At 36.5% G+C, this 16485-nt stretch overlaps 1 protein-coding gene across 1 annotated transcript; it reads right to left on the reverse strand.

The window, feature by feature from the left end:
* Nucleotides 1-3309: 3309 nt before the first annotated feature.
* On the reverse strand, nt 3310-7818 carry LOC113310764 (conserved oligomeric Golgi complex subunit 4-like). The gene is made up of 2 exons (XM_026559537.1): nt 6084-7818; nt 3310-4069 (listed from the first exon to the last, which is right to left on the reverse strand). Exons 1-2 carry the CDS (start codon nt 7671-7673, stop codon nt 3440-3442), a joined length of 2220 nt encoding a protein of 739 aa, XP_026415322.1. The 5' UTR covers nt 7674-7818; the 3' UTR covers nt 3310-3439.
* Nucleotides 7819-16485: the final 8667 nt, after the last annotated feature.

Here is a 16485-nt window from a genome sequence, read left to right on the forward strand (position 1 = left end):
AGAGAAGAAAAAAATGCGCTCAGTAAGATCTGATGTATGGGTTGATTTTGAAAGGAAGGTTGGAAAGAAGACAGTAAAAGGTGGGAAGGAGGTTGGGGTACTGATAGCTGAATGCAAACACTGTCACAAGAGAATACCTGCTCCCAGTAACCAAGGAACCAGCCGCTTGCATTACCATGCCAAAATCTGCAAAGAAAAGCCTGACAATAAGAAAGGACAAAGCAAGATTACTTCTGTCAAAACAGGTAATGCTCAAACCAAGTTAGCGAATTGGAAGTTTGATCCTGTTGTTACTAGGACACTAGTTGCCAAAATGATTGCTAAACATGGTTATCCAATCCCTATAGTTGAGCATCCTTATTTTAGAGAGTTTGTTAAGTCTTTGAATCCTACTGCTAAGCTTTACACTAGGAATACAGTTAGGGAAGACATCATGAGACTAACAACTGAGTTCAAACTGCAATTACAAGAACAATTTGAGAATATTACATCTAAATGTAGTTTAACAACAGATATGTGGTCATGTAAGTATACAAAGGATGGTTATTGTTGTGTGACACTGCATCACATAGATGAGGAGTGGAAACTGGTTAAGAAAACACTAGCATATACTTTAGTGCCATCACCATACTCTGGAGAGGTTCTAGCATCTGTAGTGAAATCAGTGTGTCTAGAATGGAACATAGACAATAATCTTTTTGTTGTAGCTGCTGACAATGCTAGCTCCAACAATGTTATGATGGAACAGCTGAAGAAATGGCTTGATAGCAAAGACTGTTTAGTTCTTAATGGGAATATGTTCCAAATGAGGTGTTGTAATCATATATTGCACTTAATTGTTGGGTGGGGAATGAGAGTAGCTGCTCCATTTATAGATGCAGTTAGAGAGTGTGTAAAATATGTCAAGTCAAGCCAGGCTAGAAAAGAGAGATTTGAATGTGCAATTTCCCAAGTTAAGCTTCCTGCTTCAAGGTCTGTCGGTTTAGATGTGGATACCAGGTGGAACTCCACCTTTAAGATGCTAAAGGATGCAATTTTTTTTAGACAAGCTTTTGCTAGGCTAGCTGATTTGGATGATGACTTCAAGATACTACCAACCTCTAAGGAGTGGAAACAAGGAGTACACATATGTGAATGTTTGGAATTGTTTGATGTCCTTTCAACCAAATTTGCTGGGATTAAGTATCCCACAGCAAATTTGTATTATAATGGGGTTCAAGAAGTTAATAGATGCATTAAGCTTTGGGAATCAAGTGAGCATGAGTATATCAGAGACATGGCCAAGAATATGAGGATGAAATTTGATAGCTACTGGAAAGAAAGTAACACTTTGATGGGAATTGGAGTTGTTTTGGATCCTAGGTACAAATCTAAATGGGTGGAGTTTGTTATGAAGAGAGTATATGGTGTGGAACACTATAAAAGTCACTATAACAAATTTGAGCTTGAACTCAATGCTCTTTTCTGTGCTTATGAAACTAACACTACAGCTCCAGATTACTTTGATACTGGAATGCATTCAACTGCAATTGAGAGCTCTGCAGGTACAACAACATCATATGAATTTGGTTATGATGATTTCATTATGGAAAACAATATGTTTGAGGTTGAGAAGTCAGAATTGGAGACATACTTAGCAGAACCAGTTCTTCCTAAAGGCACAGCCACTGAAGAAATGAGGTTTGATATCTTAAGTTGGTGGAAGAATAATGCTCCTAAGTACCCAATTCTCTCAAGGATTGCAATAGATGTATTGGCAGTTCCAGTGACAAGTGTAGCATCAGAATCTATGTTTAGTATTGGTGGCAGAGTTCTCACATCTCACAGGAGTTCATTAGCTCCAGATCTTGTTGAAGCTTTGCTTTGTTTGGGTGATTGGCTGCCAGATCTCACTCTCAGTGACAGTGATAGTTGTGTTACAGGTACATCTTAATCTTTTTTTCTTTTTTTTGCAATTTATTGGCTTATTGCACTGACAATGACATTGCCAGCTTAAAATGTCTAACACTTTTGATTTTTCTTTCAAAATACAGAAGTTCAGGACTAAGGAGTAAGGTAAATGCATTTGCAGATGCAGTTGGCACTTGGGACTTGGCAGAGGAGAATCTGGAGATGGAGGAGGAATGCATTTGAAGTTGTTGACTCAAATGGAGATGGAGATGTCTTTTTTTTTTGCAAAAAAACATGAAGATTATGAACTTGTTTTCTTGTGTGGCAATGGCATGAACATCTGTATGTCTTTTTTTGGTGTGGCATGGATTTAGAACCTGTTTTGTTGGATTTTAAAGCTGTTATGTGTACTTGTTCTGTGTTTTTAGCCTGTTTTGTGGCTGTCCTGTGACTTACCGGATGGCAGCGGAAAAATATTCGTTATCCGGTAAGTCCAACGTAACGGTAACGTTTTTGAATTTCTTATTTCCGCCGGAAATGAACGGTAACGGATATCGGCTAAATTTTAACCGAAACGGCAGCGGCAGAGCCTATTTCCGTTACGTTAGCATCCATTGACAGGCCTAGCCACGGTTTTCTTGGTTGGAAAGGGGTTGGGCATTCCCATAAGACCCAGTCTCATAAGCATTCAAAAGTATTAGAGAGAAATTACGAAATTAGAAACTTCCAACCCATTTTTCACTAAGTGAGAGAAAATTTCTTAAAGAAAGAACAAAAAATGTTCAAGAAATTCATAAATATATAGTACTAATTTACTGTTGCAGCAGTTGGGGTCGACCAAGAAGACCAAAAACTCGTATTCTCGTCACTAAGTATTTACCACAGTTAAAAATAATTCTGTAACATTTACAGTCGTTCATGATTATAGCGCCACAAAGATTGCTTGTTCGCAACGCTATGCGTTGCAAAAGAACCCATGGAGCATTTTTTCTTCGTCCGTTTATGACCAGCGCAAACCCATTTTTTCTGGGTATTTTGAAACTCTCAAATTTCGATTATGATCAAAAAAATTTAAATTACTCTCAATTCATAGTAAATACAACGATCACGAACTATATTACGGAAAAAATTCTAAGAAAAACAACGTAAAATTGAAATTTGAAGGAAACTTTTTTGCTTTAATTGGAATCTCAATCTTGAAATTCTTTAATCATGCATAACAATTTTCTAAATTTATATGTTGGATATAATAATTAATGGCTCTCTAACGCAAAAAGTTTGAAGCAAAAACATCGAGATTAGATCAATTTTTTTTTTCAAAATTCAATTTTGAGGACCATCAAAGTTTGACGGACAAAATCCATCGAGTAACCATATAGTAGGCCTCCCTTTGGTCGACCAATTAGTGCTCATCAGAAAGGACACAAAGGACGATCTATATTTATGAAGTACAAGTAAAAAATTATGAATTCTAACCAAAACAAGAAGAGAAGAAGCCAAAGCTGGAAAGGAAGAAAAAGAGAAGAAGATAATGAATACAAATGAAGGACTACAATCTAAGAGCAACAATTGCTTCAGGTCTAAAATCAACTCTTAAGCCTAAAACTCTCCTCACCTCAGCTGGAGTTAGTCTCCAAGTCATGGGTCCTGCATTCTCTCCCCAGAAATCCAAAATCTCAGAAACCTTTTCCAGGTTAAGGATAGTTGCCATTTGAGTAAGCCGGGCAAACTTGTCTCTGACAGTCCTCTGGGTCATACCAGAGAAATGGCTCACTAGTGCCCTAGCATCTCTATCCAGTTGAAGACCCCCAAGTTGGCTGAACTTCTTCTGCATCATAATCACTTCCAACCTCTTAACAACGAAGTCAATAATGAGATGAACAAATGAGTCAAAGTTGGATGATGTCATTGTAGGCTGGAGCCATGCCGCATTTGTTTCCACGGCATGGAGGAGCTTCTGAACCCAGGGGTCGTTCACTTCATTTTCTGCATATTCAGCCTCAGATAGCTCATAGCTAACTGTTCCCACCATATCTAGCACAGGACGGATTCGAGGAGTTACAGTAGAGACCAGTTGCTCCATTCCAGCATTTAAAGCTTGCTTAAAACCGGTGCTCATCTCTCCCAATTCAGACAAACATGATTTGATTTTTTCTCGGTCAGCTGGTGCAGGGAATATCTGCTTTCACAATAGTACCGGGATTGATATGTTATTTTATTTTGTTTTTATAAAAATAGCAAGATTAATATGTAAAACAGGGAAACTCAAGTTATTAATACACCTCTGAATCAAGAAAGTCAATTTAGCTGATTAACTTGGATATACACCTCTGAATTTAAGATCAAAGTATCTACACAAGGGAGAAATAAAATGCTCCATAAGCCGAGTTATTTGGCGCTCAGTAAGTGGTCAGCTCCCCAAACAAAGGAGTTCCAAAAGAAAACTAGATATGCTGAGCTAAACGGTGCTGAGCTGAAAATTGATTTGAAGATAATAACTTTACAATAATATTATTTACCGTGTGAAGATAACCTTACAAGTACTGTTATGGACTTATAATTAGATTGATAACCAGTGGCGGAGCCAGGATTTCAGAATGGGGTGGGGTGGGGGCGGGGGGGTTTTAAAAAAAGAAAATTGCTGCACCTAAATCAGTATCTAGTTGTTATCTAAAATAGTTAGATAGAGTTGAAACTAAGATTAGGAACCGAATTGCATTTTCCCTATACCTAAATATGCAGTTAACGTAATTCCGAGCTTAAGAAACTCACGCTTATTAGGGAGTGCTACAAAGTGATGCAAGAAAAATATGATATGCTAAAAAGTGACCAAGAAATATGCAGTTAACGCTTCCTTTAAACACTTTTAGATTCTCAAACACAGAAGAAAATCTGTAAAGATCAAGGAATACACGATTTCTGTTGTGAGAACAGTATCATGTTAGAGTTATTACTCATAGTTAAGAGAATCCTTTCTCGCGTATGGCGGATTTTTAGGCTTCGTATGGTTGATTTCTCTATGTAACATTTTGTGTATTTTGGAGTCTGAAGTATCTACTTACATATTGGAGCTTAAATCTTCTAATGCTAATTATATTGTTTACTTGAATTTACTTTTTCAGTATTAAATAAAACTGAAGTTAGAAGCGTTGAGGACATTTTGCAGAGTGCATGGATGTACATATTTCTATGCACTATCTATGAGTAATACATGGTGGCAAGCACTCCTTCTCTAATTAATTCAATTCCGAAGCCAGAAACACCAATACGAGTTTATGTATCAGTACAGGTTTTAGTCTTTTTGAGGAAAGAGTGTGATATAATGAAAAGGACAATAATGAACTGAGAAAGATCTCGGAAAATGGCAGACATGTGTTGCACATACTCCACCACACATGCATCTTTTGAAAGCTCAAATAATGCTCCAATATCAGAGCTATTTGCTTAACTCTTAAGAACTCTTTATCGCTTAGCTATTTGCTTAACTCTAAACGATCGACACATACAACTATTTAGGGGTATCCAAGCTGGGGGAAAAAATCATTTGCAGGAACTCTTAGGTGGGTAAAAGAACAACTTTATATGCTAAACTATAACAGAATCCTATTGTTCACTTTTCATTAACCAAAATAAAAAATTGCAATGTGACTTGTACAGTTCATAGTTTTGAACACCAAATTCCTGGATTTAAAAGATATTGATCAAATTTTGGTTCAATGCCTCTAGGATCAAATTGATGGACGGTTAACGAGTGTGCCACAAATAAGCTTGGAAAGGCTCAAAGGAAAGCTAAATAGAGGCTATAACTATCTACACGGCCGGATGAAACTTAACGGAAATACATACTGGGCTGTAGTCATTAGAGAGGGTGTCTACTTAGCGAAAATACACTAGGTCAACAGAGGTTGGCCAACATCGTCAAGTGTCCAATATTATACTCCAAATATAAAGGTTCCAATTACTGCGCAGCTGATGATAAAGTAGGGTACATAGAATAAAAATCTAGGAATATGATAAGGCCTGACAAGTGAGCATCATGTTTTGTTTCGCAATGTTTGGTAGTTTTTTCTCGTGAAGGTGAAAAATATATAGTTAAATTCATCAGGAGACATAGCCAAATTCTAATTAAAAATCTACCAGCAAAAACATGATTGTTACGGAAAGCAACCCATAAGCAAAAGTAGAAAACTCACCTCTGCACATTGCTCCTCAATTCCATGTCGAAGTTTCAGGACATATTCACCACTGACATCCATGTTATTCAAAGCTGTTGCAATCTCAGTTCCCGTCTTTTGTGCACCAACACCCCCAAGAAACAGCTTGGCACCAAGATTTGGTTCTCTCATTTTATGTTGCAAAGCTTCTTGATACTCATTACTCAACAAATTCATTGCGCCGCTGAGAATAGCAAGTACCGAATTCATACTTGAAGTCGAGATAGCTCTTCTACAACAACTCTGTAAAACATAAAACACATCATCTACCATAGAAGTAGTGAGGCTATCAGGCACATGCTCGTCAATCTTTATCGCCTTCCTCACGTTTTCCACCATAAAGAATTCCTCCAAAATCACATAAAACCCAGTAATTTCTTGAACAACTTTACTAAAACTTCCATTTCTAAATGCTTTTGTCGCCCGTGGACCCAACTCAGGATCAACTGATCTCAATCCCCGAATTTTTGACACCATGAACCCTGTATATTCCTCGCCCAGCTGTGTCAACGTTAGAATCTCTTCCAAATACAGCTCAACTTCTCTTGGATCTGGCCCTTCCGTAGCTCCAACTGAGAGTATATTCTTACTATACGAAATGATTTCTGATTCTACTCTGCTTAGTTTCCTAAATTCCATGTATTTTCGTAAAACAAGAGAACCCCGAGAATCACACTCCTCTTGGAGCTCAATAATTGCGTAAACAATTCCATCTTCACAACAAAGATTTCTCAAAATGTCATCATTTTCTTCAACAGCTAAAACAATGTCTTTAAACAAGCTAGTTAAACAATCAACAAAATCTCTTCCTTGATTTTGATCAATTCGCTCCACTAAATTTTCAAATTCTAACCTAGACCTCATTGAGATTACTTTCTTTAAATAATTAACATAAACTTGCAATCCTTCTTCTTCAAGACCTAACAACGGAAAAAGCATAATAAATCTCATAATGGTGGAATGATCTCTTTGATCAACTGCATTTGATAGTTTCTTTCTAACAATTCCTTCAAGTTTTTTCTTCGAATCAAGAAGCTGTTCTCTCTGATCATCAGAACCATTTGAATCACTAAATTTCTCATCGATTTTCAAAAATGTTTGAACAAATTTAGCAGCAGATTCATAATCTTCAGTTTCTAATGATTTTTTAGCACCTTCAATACAATTACCTCTCTCAACAATTGCATCAATTCTGGATAGTGTTGAATACACCCTAGATTGAGCTAGGTCTAATTCTCTAACCTTACCACTAACTTGATCAGCTAAATCACATGTTGATCTAACATTAGATAACATAGAATCTGAATCAGATTTAACAATTTCTAAGACCTCAGCATTTTTCTGCAAAGTATTTAGTTTTTTTTCAAGATCTGTTCTTTGAGAAAGTAAAGTTTCAAGTTCAAGATCTAAATTTCTTTGATAAGCAATACATTCATGAAGAAGTCGAGTCATCGCACCTACATCGGTTAGTTTGCGTACCACTTCTAGGGCTTCTGAGCTTCCAAAATTCACTGATGAAACGCCATCTTCTTGATCTTCTTCTGTCGTTCCATTAGGAGTTGTCGGCATTTTTGTTGTCGATGAGGGTAAACAACCTGATAAGCGATTTTGATTCTAATGGAGACTGAAAATGAAGAAGTTTTTAACTCCTCTTCAAATCCCTCGTTTCGGTCGGGCAAAAACAGTGGAGCCATTTAGACGGCCCAGAAACAGTGCCTCCATCCTCCTTTGGGAGGACTAAAGATTTTTAGGAACCATTTTTTGGGGACTACTCAAAAATGGTGGGGGACTAATTTGTGATTGGAATGTCTATCCTATACTTATAAGGGGTGTCCTAAAGTGTGGAAATGACTAACCTATCCTTCACCTATATATATAATCGTCTCCTCCCAACACCACCACCACCTATATATATAACCACCTCTACCCATCACCACCGCCGCTCACCACCACCGACCACCTCAAATCACCACCACCGCCACCTCTGTATATAGTTAATTTAAATCATTAACAAAATCAAAATTATAATAAACCCATTACTTTTCATTCGTTTTCCTTGGAAAAAATGAGAAGTTATCATCAAAATGGAAGTTGCAGATAAAAGTTCGGTTAGGAATTATCCGAAAAACTTTGTCGAACTAGCCGAACTCGACTTTAATGGAGGTTTTTTCTTTCAGAGAAAAGTTCGGTTACGTCGCAAAAAAAAAATTCCTAACCACAATTTTTTTCTCCTAACCGAAATTTTCTCTGAAAACCTATATATTGAGTTTGGTTACGTCGCAAATTTTTTCATTTTATTTTCCCAGACGAACTTTTAGTTCGGTTACGTCGCAATTTTTTTCTCCTAACCGGACTTTTCTCTGAAAGAAAAAACTCCATTAAAGCTGAGTTCGGCTACCTGTGTTTTTAGAAACATTAACCGAACTACACTTGCAGAATGAGTTCGGCTACCTGTTCTTCAAATGTTGTAACCGAACTTTGTTAACGAAACCGAAATCAATTTGTAAATTGTTCATTTTTAGAAATGTTTTGGCCAATTCAAGCACCATTAACTAAATTTGAAGTATCCATGAGTACCAAAAACATCATACTCTTGTTGTGCCTCTTAAAGAAAAAGATCTAAGTTTTTTTCTTCCAAAACCCTCATCTTCATTATCATCTTCATCTTCTTCTTCTCCCTCTCTATAATTCTTTTTTTCGAAAAAAATCAAATTATTAATTTAATCTCACTAATCATTAATTAACTCACTAATCATTACACTAATTTGATTATCAAGGGCAAGTTTGGTATTAGAAGAAAAGTTAGATAAGGGGTGACTCATTATTACTTCTAATATCCACCCGAAAAACGGAGAGTAGTCCCCCACCATTTTTGAGTAGTCCCCAAAAAACCGTTCATTTTTAGGCAATTCCAAATGAATCTTGTTCTGAAGCACGCGAAAACTTTCGAGGCATATCTAATGGTGCCAAAATAGGGTCATTAGGTTGTAAAACTCAATCCATTACCCCTTATCCACCATTTTTAATAATGGCAGTGATAAACTGATAATGATTCTGATTGTGATTAATTAGTAATGATAATGATTTATTAAAGTTAAGTTACCGGTGTTAAATTTTATTTTATTTTACTGGTGTTAATTTAGTGGAGAAATTCGGTTTTTGTGAGAGAGTTGGGTTTTCTGAGAGAAAGAAGAAGTGAAACAATTTTTTTTTTTTTTGAGATTTTTGTGATTCAAAATAGATGATTCAAATTATCCGGGAGTATCTTCATCTCATAAAGACAATAATACACACCAATTATAACAATGGTCCGGATTTGGCTTACTTTTCGGATTATGAGAATGATTTTATTCAAACTCAAACTCAAGATGATGGTTTTTATGAGCCAAATCCAGGAGATGAATACATTGATGAGGAACTTTATGCTAATAATACATAGGTATACTTGTATACGATGTTTAATCTCCTTTTCTTAGCTTCAATTCTTCAAAAAATTGAATTTTTACAAGCTTTTTTCGTAGTTCAGATTTGGGTTCGGCTGTAAACTTAAAATCCGAACCATGTGGAGAAGAACAGTCTGGCCGATAGTTTCAAAGCCGAACTCAAGTGTTTGAAAAAATATTTATGGTTCGGCTTATTCGAACTCATCTCTTAGTTATCCAAACCTATAGTTTATGGTTCTTGTTACTCTAATAAGCGACTTACAGTGTAATGTTAGGCTAACTTTATTTCACCAAACCCAAGTTATAAGTTTGACTGTAAATTTGAGAGCAATCGGAATTTGGATTTCTCACTTTCCATATGCCCACTAGCGAATTCAATAAAACTAACATTTTTGCGACACATTCAAATTGGTTTGTCCATAAACCTTACACTTTGGACATGCATACCAGCGTGCCCTATATAACTAACATGTTTCACGACGTATAGGATGGCATGGCTATTATATTGGACATGCCACAAGGGGAAAAAACGGTTTAGTCCAAAACCGCCCCCAAAAATACGGTTTAGTCCATCCCGATCCGACTAGGAACAGTTTAGTCCAAAGTGTGTTTGAAAATGTGTAAAGACGATGCTATCCTTCGCACGCATCTCATAAAGCACACGTGCAGCGAGTAAAAACTGTTTTGTAACTGACACAGCTAATGTGGAAGAGACACGTTGCTTCGAAAATAAAACTGAAATTAAAAACTGAAAAAAAATAATGGAAATGTTAGTATTTCATTTAGCGGAGAGAAGATAAAGAAGAAACTCAAAGAAAAGAAACCCCAGAGAAACCTTTAACCTAAAATCCAAAATCGAAATCGAAACCCTAAATTTTCATAATCAAACCCTAAATTGATGAATACAGTAGTAGTAACATCATGGTGATCGCTAAAAAGACCAGTTGCAAAGCGTAAATCAATCGAAATATCTTCTGATACAACAACAACAATTGAAGAAGTAGGTTCAAAATCACAAGGACCGAAGACGAGATCAAAATCTACAGCAATTTCAACATCCACAACAACAGAAGATAGTTTAAAGTCACCACAACCTAAGAAGAAATCAAAATTTGCAGCAATTTCAACATCGACAGTAGCAAAAGATTGTTCAAAGGCACCACAACCTAAGAAGAAATCAAAATCTGCAGCAATTTCAACATCAGCAGTAGCAAAAAAGGGTAATGCTACTTCATATACTGGCAAAAAAAAATCAAACTGTTGTCCATCTTTTGTGTTTAACAGTGTATAGATCTGTATACCGGCATGTTATTTCACCTTTATATGTAGTAGCCCTTATATGTATTGTTGTGTATGTTTACAACCTGTTGTGCCATCACCTGTGTTTACCAGTGTACACATCTTTGCACCAGCATGTTATTTCAATTTTATTTGGCATGTTGTGTGTGTTTTGAACATGTTGTGCCATCACTTGTATTTACCAGTGTACACATCTTTGCACCAGCATGTTATTTCACCTTTATTTGGCCTGTTGTGTGTGTTCTCAGCATATTATCCCATCGTTTGTGGTGTTGTTGTACACATCTTTGCACCAACATGTTATTTCACCTTTATTTGGCTTGTTGTGTGTGTTCTCAAAATATTATCCCATCGTTTGTGGTGCTGGTGTACACATCTTTGTACCAGCATGCTATTTCACCTTTATTTGGCCTGTTGTGTGTGTTTTAAAGCTGTTTTTGATAGATTTTTGTATGAGTGTAAAGATTTGTATACCGACATTGATTTATGGCATGTTGTGTGGGAATAAATGTTGTTTTAGTCAGTTCTCTGTAGGAGTGTACACAGATATACACTTGTATGATATGGTCCTATTTGTGTATACAATGATATGATTATTTTGTAGTTATGAGTATAATGAATGTATTATTCTTCTTGGTTCATTTTCGTAGATACCAACAAACCTTATAGATCAAGTTTCCATGCAATCAGTGACTTTGTGAATAGAAACTTTGAGGAAGATGAAACAAAAAAAGGAGAAAAAGTATGGTTCATCGATTATCAACTAGAGAAGCAAAAAGAAGGACCATTCTGGCCTGATATCTTTGTCCACAAAAAAGAAGATTAGAAAGATGAGAAAGATCCAGGTAAAAAGAGAGATGATATATGGACTAAGAACCCAAACTCAATCATGAAAATTGTGAGACGGTACCGCCATGAATTTTGTGACACAGGGGGGCATTATATCATGTTTGATACTCCCTAGAAGAACAAGAGAGTGGAAGTAAAGAGTGAACCTGAGGATTTGTTTCTAATTTATGGGATTAAGATGGTGGCAATGGAACTTGAAAAAGGGGAAGATGTAAAAACTGCAGCTAAAAAAAAATACGGTCCGCTGATAAACAGATTGACTCTTAAGAAACGAATTAACTGGGGAAAAAAGATGTGGAGGAGGAAATCGTACGTATCATGAAGCTAAAACCAAAGTCGCGATTGGAGACCGAAAGAAATGTTGAAGACTTAGTGGTGATGTTTACTATGTACTTGTGTATCACGGTCTTTTTTACCCAGGCAAACGGAAGTATGATTAGCAAGAACCAGTATGCACACTTTTTTGAGTCTTTGGATAGGATGAAGAGAACTTGCTGGCCAGTTCATATACATGAGTATCTCATGGCATGCATTAAGAAACATCAGGATTCACCACTTAAAGTTAATGGTTGTGTGCTTTATTTGTTGGTGAGTTTACATGTGCAGACAGTTGTACACCTGATATGTCCATTCACCATTTTAAATAATTCTGTTCATTGTGTTTGTTCCTTTCTCTTACATTTCTAACTATTCACCTATTTGTTAATGCAACATTAGTTTGCTGAACACAACAAAAGCATGAAGCCAAGCAATGAGGAGGGTGTGCCGAGGCTTCTTAGGTGGATCATCAACGATGTCAGTAATACAATCGAGAAAGACCTGAATGGCGCCATGCAAAAACTTTCTTAAAATAGTATATGTACATTGATATACACCTTTAATAAGGTGTACATGATTATACATTGTTGATAGATTTTAAGAAATTTGTCTTGTGTACAACAATGTACACTCTTACAACATGTGTAAAAAATTGTACACCTGTGATCAATGTTGATACTTTGGCATGTTTTTAGATGCAACCAGGATGGGTAAAGGCTTTCACTGATGAAGAGAAATTGCTTTTGGATGAGTACCGGAGGCAGAAACAAGAAAATAACATAGATACAGTGAAGGAAAAGCTGCGCATAACAGATATGCAAAGAAGGAGTTGGATGAGGAGCTTACTGAAGTTCAGGAGAGGCAAGAAAGGCTTCTTAATTACATCGAAGAGAAAAGTATAAAAGTTAATGAAGTTGGTCTAATGAACTTGACAGAAAGAAAAGTGAATGACTTTCGTAATTACACTTTGGATGAAATCTTTAAATTTGCAAAGGAAATACGGCTTGAAACTGAGGCGGATGAGGATGAGGAGCAGGAGGAGGATGACAAGGTTGAGGAGGATGGGGAGGAGCACAAGGAAGATAAGGAGATTGAGGAGGAGGATGACAAGGTTGAGGAGGATGGGTAGGAGCACAAGGAAGATGAGGAGATTGAGGAGGAGGAGGAGGACAATGAAGATTGTGATATGCATGATGATGATGATGATGATGGTGGTGACAATGACAAGGAGGGTAACAATGGTGGTGATATGCATGATGATAATGATGATGATGATGATGATGATGAGCAGGATGGCAAAGGTGGTGATATGCATGGTGCTGACAATGACAAGGAGGGTAACAAGGGTGGTGATATGCATGGTGATGACAATGACAAAGAGGGTAGCAAAGGTGGTGATGACGAGCATGAAATTGAATCTGAAAAGAATGAAGTTCCGTCTGAAACTCCTGAAAAGCGAAGGTATAAGATCACTTTATTAAATGTGGCAGTCATTTCTTTTTATGTGTGTAGATAGTTGTACACCAGTATGCTAAAACTCATACCTTATCTCAAAACTTGAATCTTTTAGCACTCCTCTCATATCGCATTTTTTTTTTCATTTTTTGTATATGTGTACCAAGATGTACACCTTAGTGATTTCTTCTGTGTGTGTACAACGATGTACACTTTTGTAGAACCTAATAAAAAATGCATTTTTCAGCACTTCTCTGCCAGAGACAGCTGAAATTGCTGAAGATCAAGAAGACCAGAATATGATGGATGCCACTCAAACAACTGAAATTGATGAAGCTACGATAATCGCAGCTCAAGCCATATCTCAGCTGGACCCTAAATGCATGTTTCCGGTTGAAGAAGATGTCCTTTTACTCACACAGGGAGAAGATAACTTGTCTGAAACTGTTTTCATAAATCTTGAAAAAGGTTGTTTGCAGAACGGCACCATCTGAAGTGAAGGAAAAGATGGAAATCCTGATCCACGATTGTCCAAGCTTTCAATTGTTTAGCCAATAAGATCCAAAAGAAGATTCGTCGCAAAAATCATTATCCAATGAAGATGTACGAGAAAGGATCATTGCTAAAGCACTGCAGTTCATCCAACAACATGAAGATAAATTTTTTAGTAGTCAAAAAGTAGAAGAGCAGAAGACACCACCAGCAAAGACACGAGCAGGGAAGATGAAGGAAGCTGAGATGTTGAAGACAAAAGCGGCTGGCAAGTTGTCCAAGACACCACAAAAGAGAGTTGCAAAGAAAAAACTAGATCCTAATTTCACTGCCGAGGGTAAAACCAGACAAGTTAGGATGAAAGTTGATCAAAAAGGCAAGGGGGTCAAAGAGAGAGAAGAACCAGGTTATCCTGCACCAATAAAGATAAAGGAAAATGAGTACCATCCTTGTCTCCCACTGCCAGATATTCGTCAATCACCACTATACCATGCCATGGAACCAGGACAAGACAAAAAAAGGGTACATAAATTCTTCGACTATGCAAACATGACGTAAGTTCAGAAAACAATACCTAGAACTATATGAATGATTGAATCTTATTGAAAAAAGGTATGTGTACCACTATGTACACCATGTTAACATTTCCTTTATGATTCTGCAGCTCTGTAGCTTGGGAACTAACAAAACTCGAAGATCCAACAGTCAGGGAACAAATTCTGATCGTGGGAAAAGTACTTCGTGAACTGATGTTCAACAAGTATCTGGACCAAGAGGTACTGCAGTTCTACGTCCATCGACATTGCACATCAATGCTTAGAGATATCTTTCATCATCCAGATGATCAAAAGTACATGAGATGTGAAATAATGAGTCCTGATGCATGTGTAAGTTTCTCAAAAACAAATCAAAAATGTCATATATAGATACTTTAATGATGTGTACATACTAGTACACCTGATTGACATGTCGTGTTCTATGTGTTTGTAGATTTCTTTAGGTGTGGACATAGATATACACCAGTATGCCATATGATTGACACATGCTCTGTTAAGTGTTTGCATGAATGCTTGATTGTTAGATTTTATATAGGTGTGTGCATAGTTGTACACATGTATTATACATCATGAATACATCTATATCATACATATGTTTGATATATAGTAGTGTACATGCTTGTTAGTTTTCTTGTCTGATTTAGGTGTACCTAATTCATTTTATTTTCCAACAAATTATTGATCGCAGTACTATGTGAAGAACAATATCATCAGCGAGGTACAAAAGCTTGTGGTTGATTTCATACGGGACATGCCTGACAATCTGGAAGTCCTTATAATCCCCATCAATCACTCTACAATACAATTGGCAGTAGGAGTTCGTTGGTCGCTTTTGAAGTTTGATTTTGAAGCTGAAGAGTGGAAATGGTAGAACTTGTTGCACTCAAATGAGGACTATAAAGATGATGCACAACAACTGGCAAATGTGGTGCAATTGGAACTCAACAAGGAGAGAGCGTTAAAGGGTGATGCACCTATAGAACCGCACGAAATAAACATCATGAAATGCCCTGCACAAGGAATCAATCCAGACTGCCTCCTGTACAATTGTTACTTTATGAAACGAAGTATGAAGAAGAGAAAGAGTATCGAAAGATATCAACAGAGGGCCGAAGACATTTGTCAGGAAATGGGAGCAAAATTGGTGGCCAAGATGCTAAAAAAAGTCGGAGTGTATGAAAAGGTGTGGGATATAGCAAAGGATGAACAACACAAAGAGTGGCACCTGAGTATGGAAAAGAAACCATTGAAGAGGAAGAAGAGTTTTTAAGCTTCATTATACAAGATCACTTTCTGAATTGCTTTTAGACGTTTTTTATCTTCAGATAACCAATCTTTTTATTAGTATACTTTTCAAATTTCAGTTTGCAATACTATAAAGACCTTGAACTAATCTTTTTATTAGTTTCAATTTAAGACTTATGACTAGTAAAAATACCTTGAATTAATCTTTTTATTAGTTTCAATATGGATGTGTTGAAAGTATACTTGTGTCAGTGCTAAGGTGTATATTACTGGTTAGTAAAAAATTAAGGTGTACATGATTGTGCACATTTACTGACAGAGCAGAGATTTATAATTGTACACTAAGGTGTACATAATGGTACACATGTACTGACAGATTTTTATAATTATCCAGGCCTGCAGAACTGAAAACATAGAACTGAAACACTAAACATAGAATTGAACAAACATTAGCAAAATAAAACATAGAATATTATACAACACTAAAACATAGAATATTACTAAATAAAATAAACAAGTAGCATCCATTGTACATCAAGGTGTACATAATGGTACACATGTAAAAAAGACAGGTAAGAAAACAGAAGTGCACAGGATGGTGTACATAGTGGTACACATGTCCTGGCACTAATTATCCATGCCAAAGAAAAATGAAAAGACATTATCAAAAGTAAAAACCAAACACATAGAATCTTTTGAACAAATCAAACATAGAAAAAAGCA

The sequence above is a fragment of the Papaver somniferum genome, chromosome 9 (genome assembly GCF_003573695.1).
Source record: "Papaver somniferum cultivar HN1 chromosome 9, ASM357369v1, whole genome shotgun sequence".
Taxonomy (NCBI): Eukaryota; Viridiplantae; Streptophyta; class Magnoliopsida; order Ranunculales; family Papaveraceae; genus Papaver; species Papaver somniferum.

What these genes read in the sequence shown, in the direction of transcription:
- LOC113310764 (XM_026559537.1), bottom strand. Translation starts at nt 7,673, where the DNA reads ATGCCGACAACTCCTAATGGAACGACAGAAGAAGATCAAGAAGATGGC. An exon ending in TTGAGGAGCAATGTGCAGAG is followed by an intron (nt 4,070 to 6,083) that starts GTGAGTTTTCTA and finishes TTGTGAAAGCAG; the next exon opens with ATATTCCCTGCACCAGCTGA.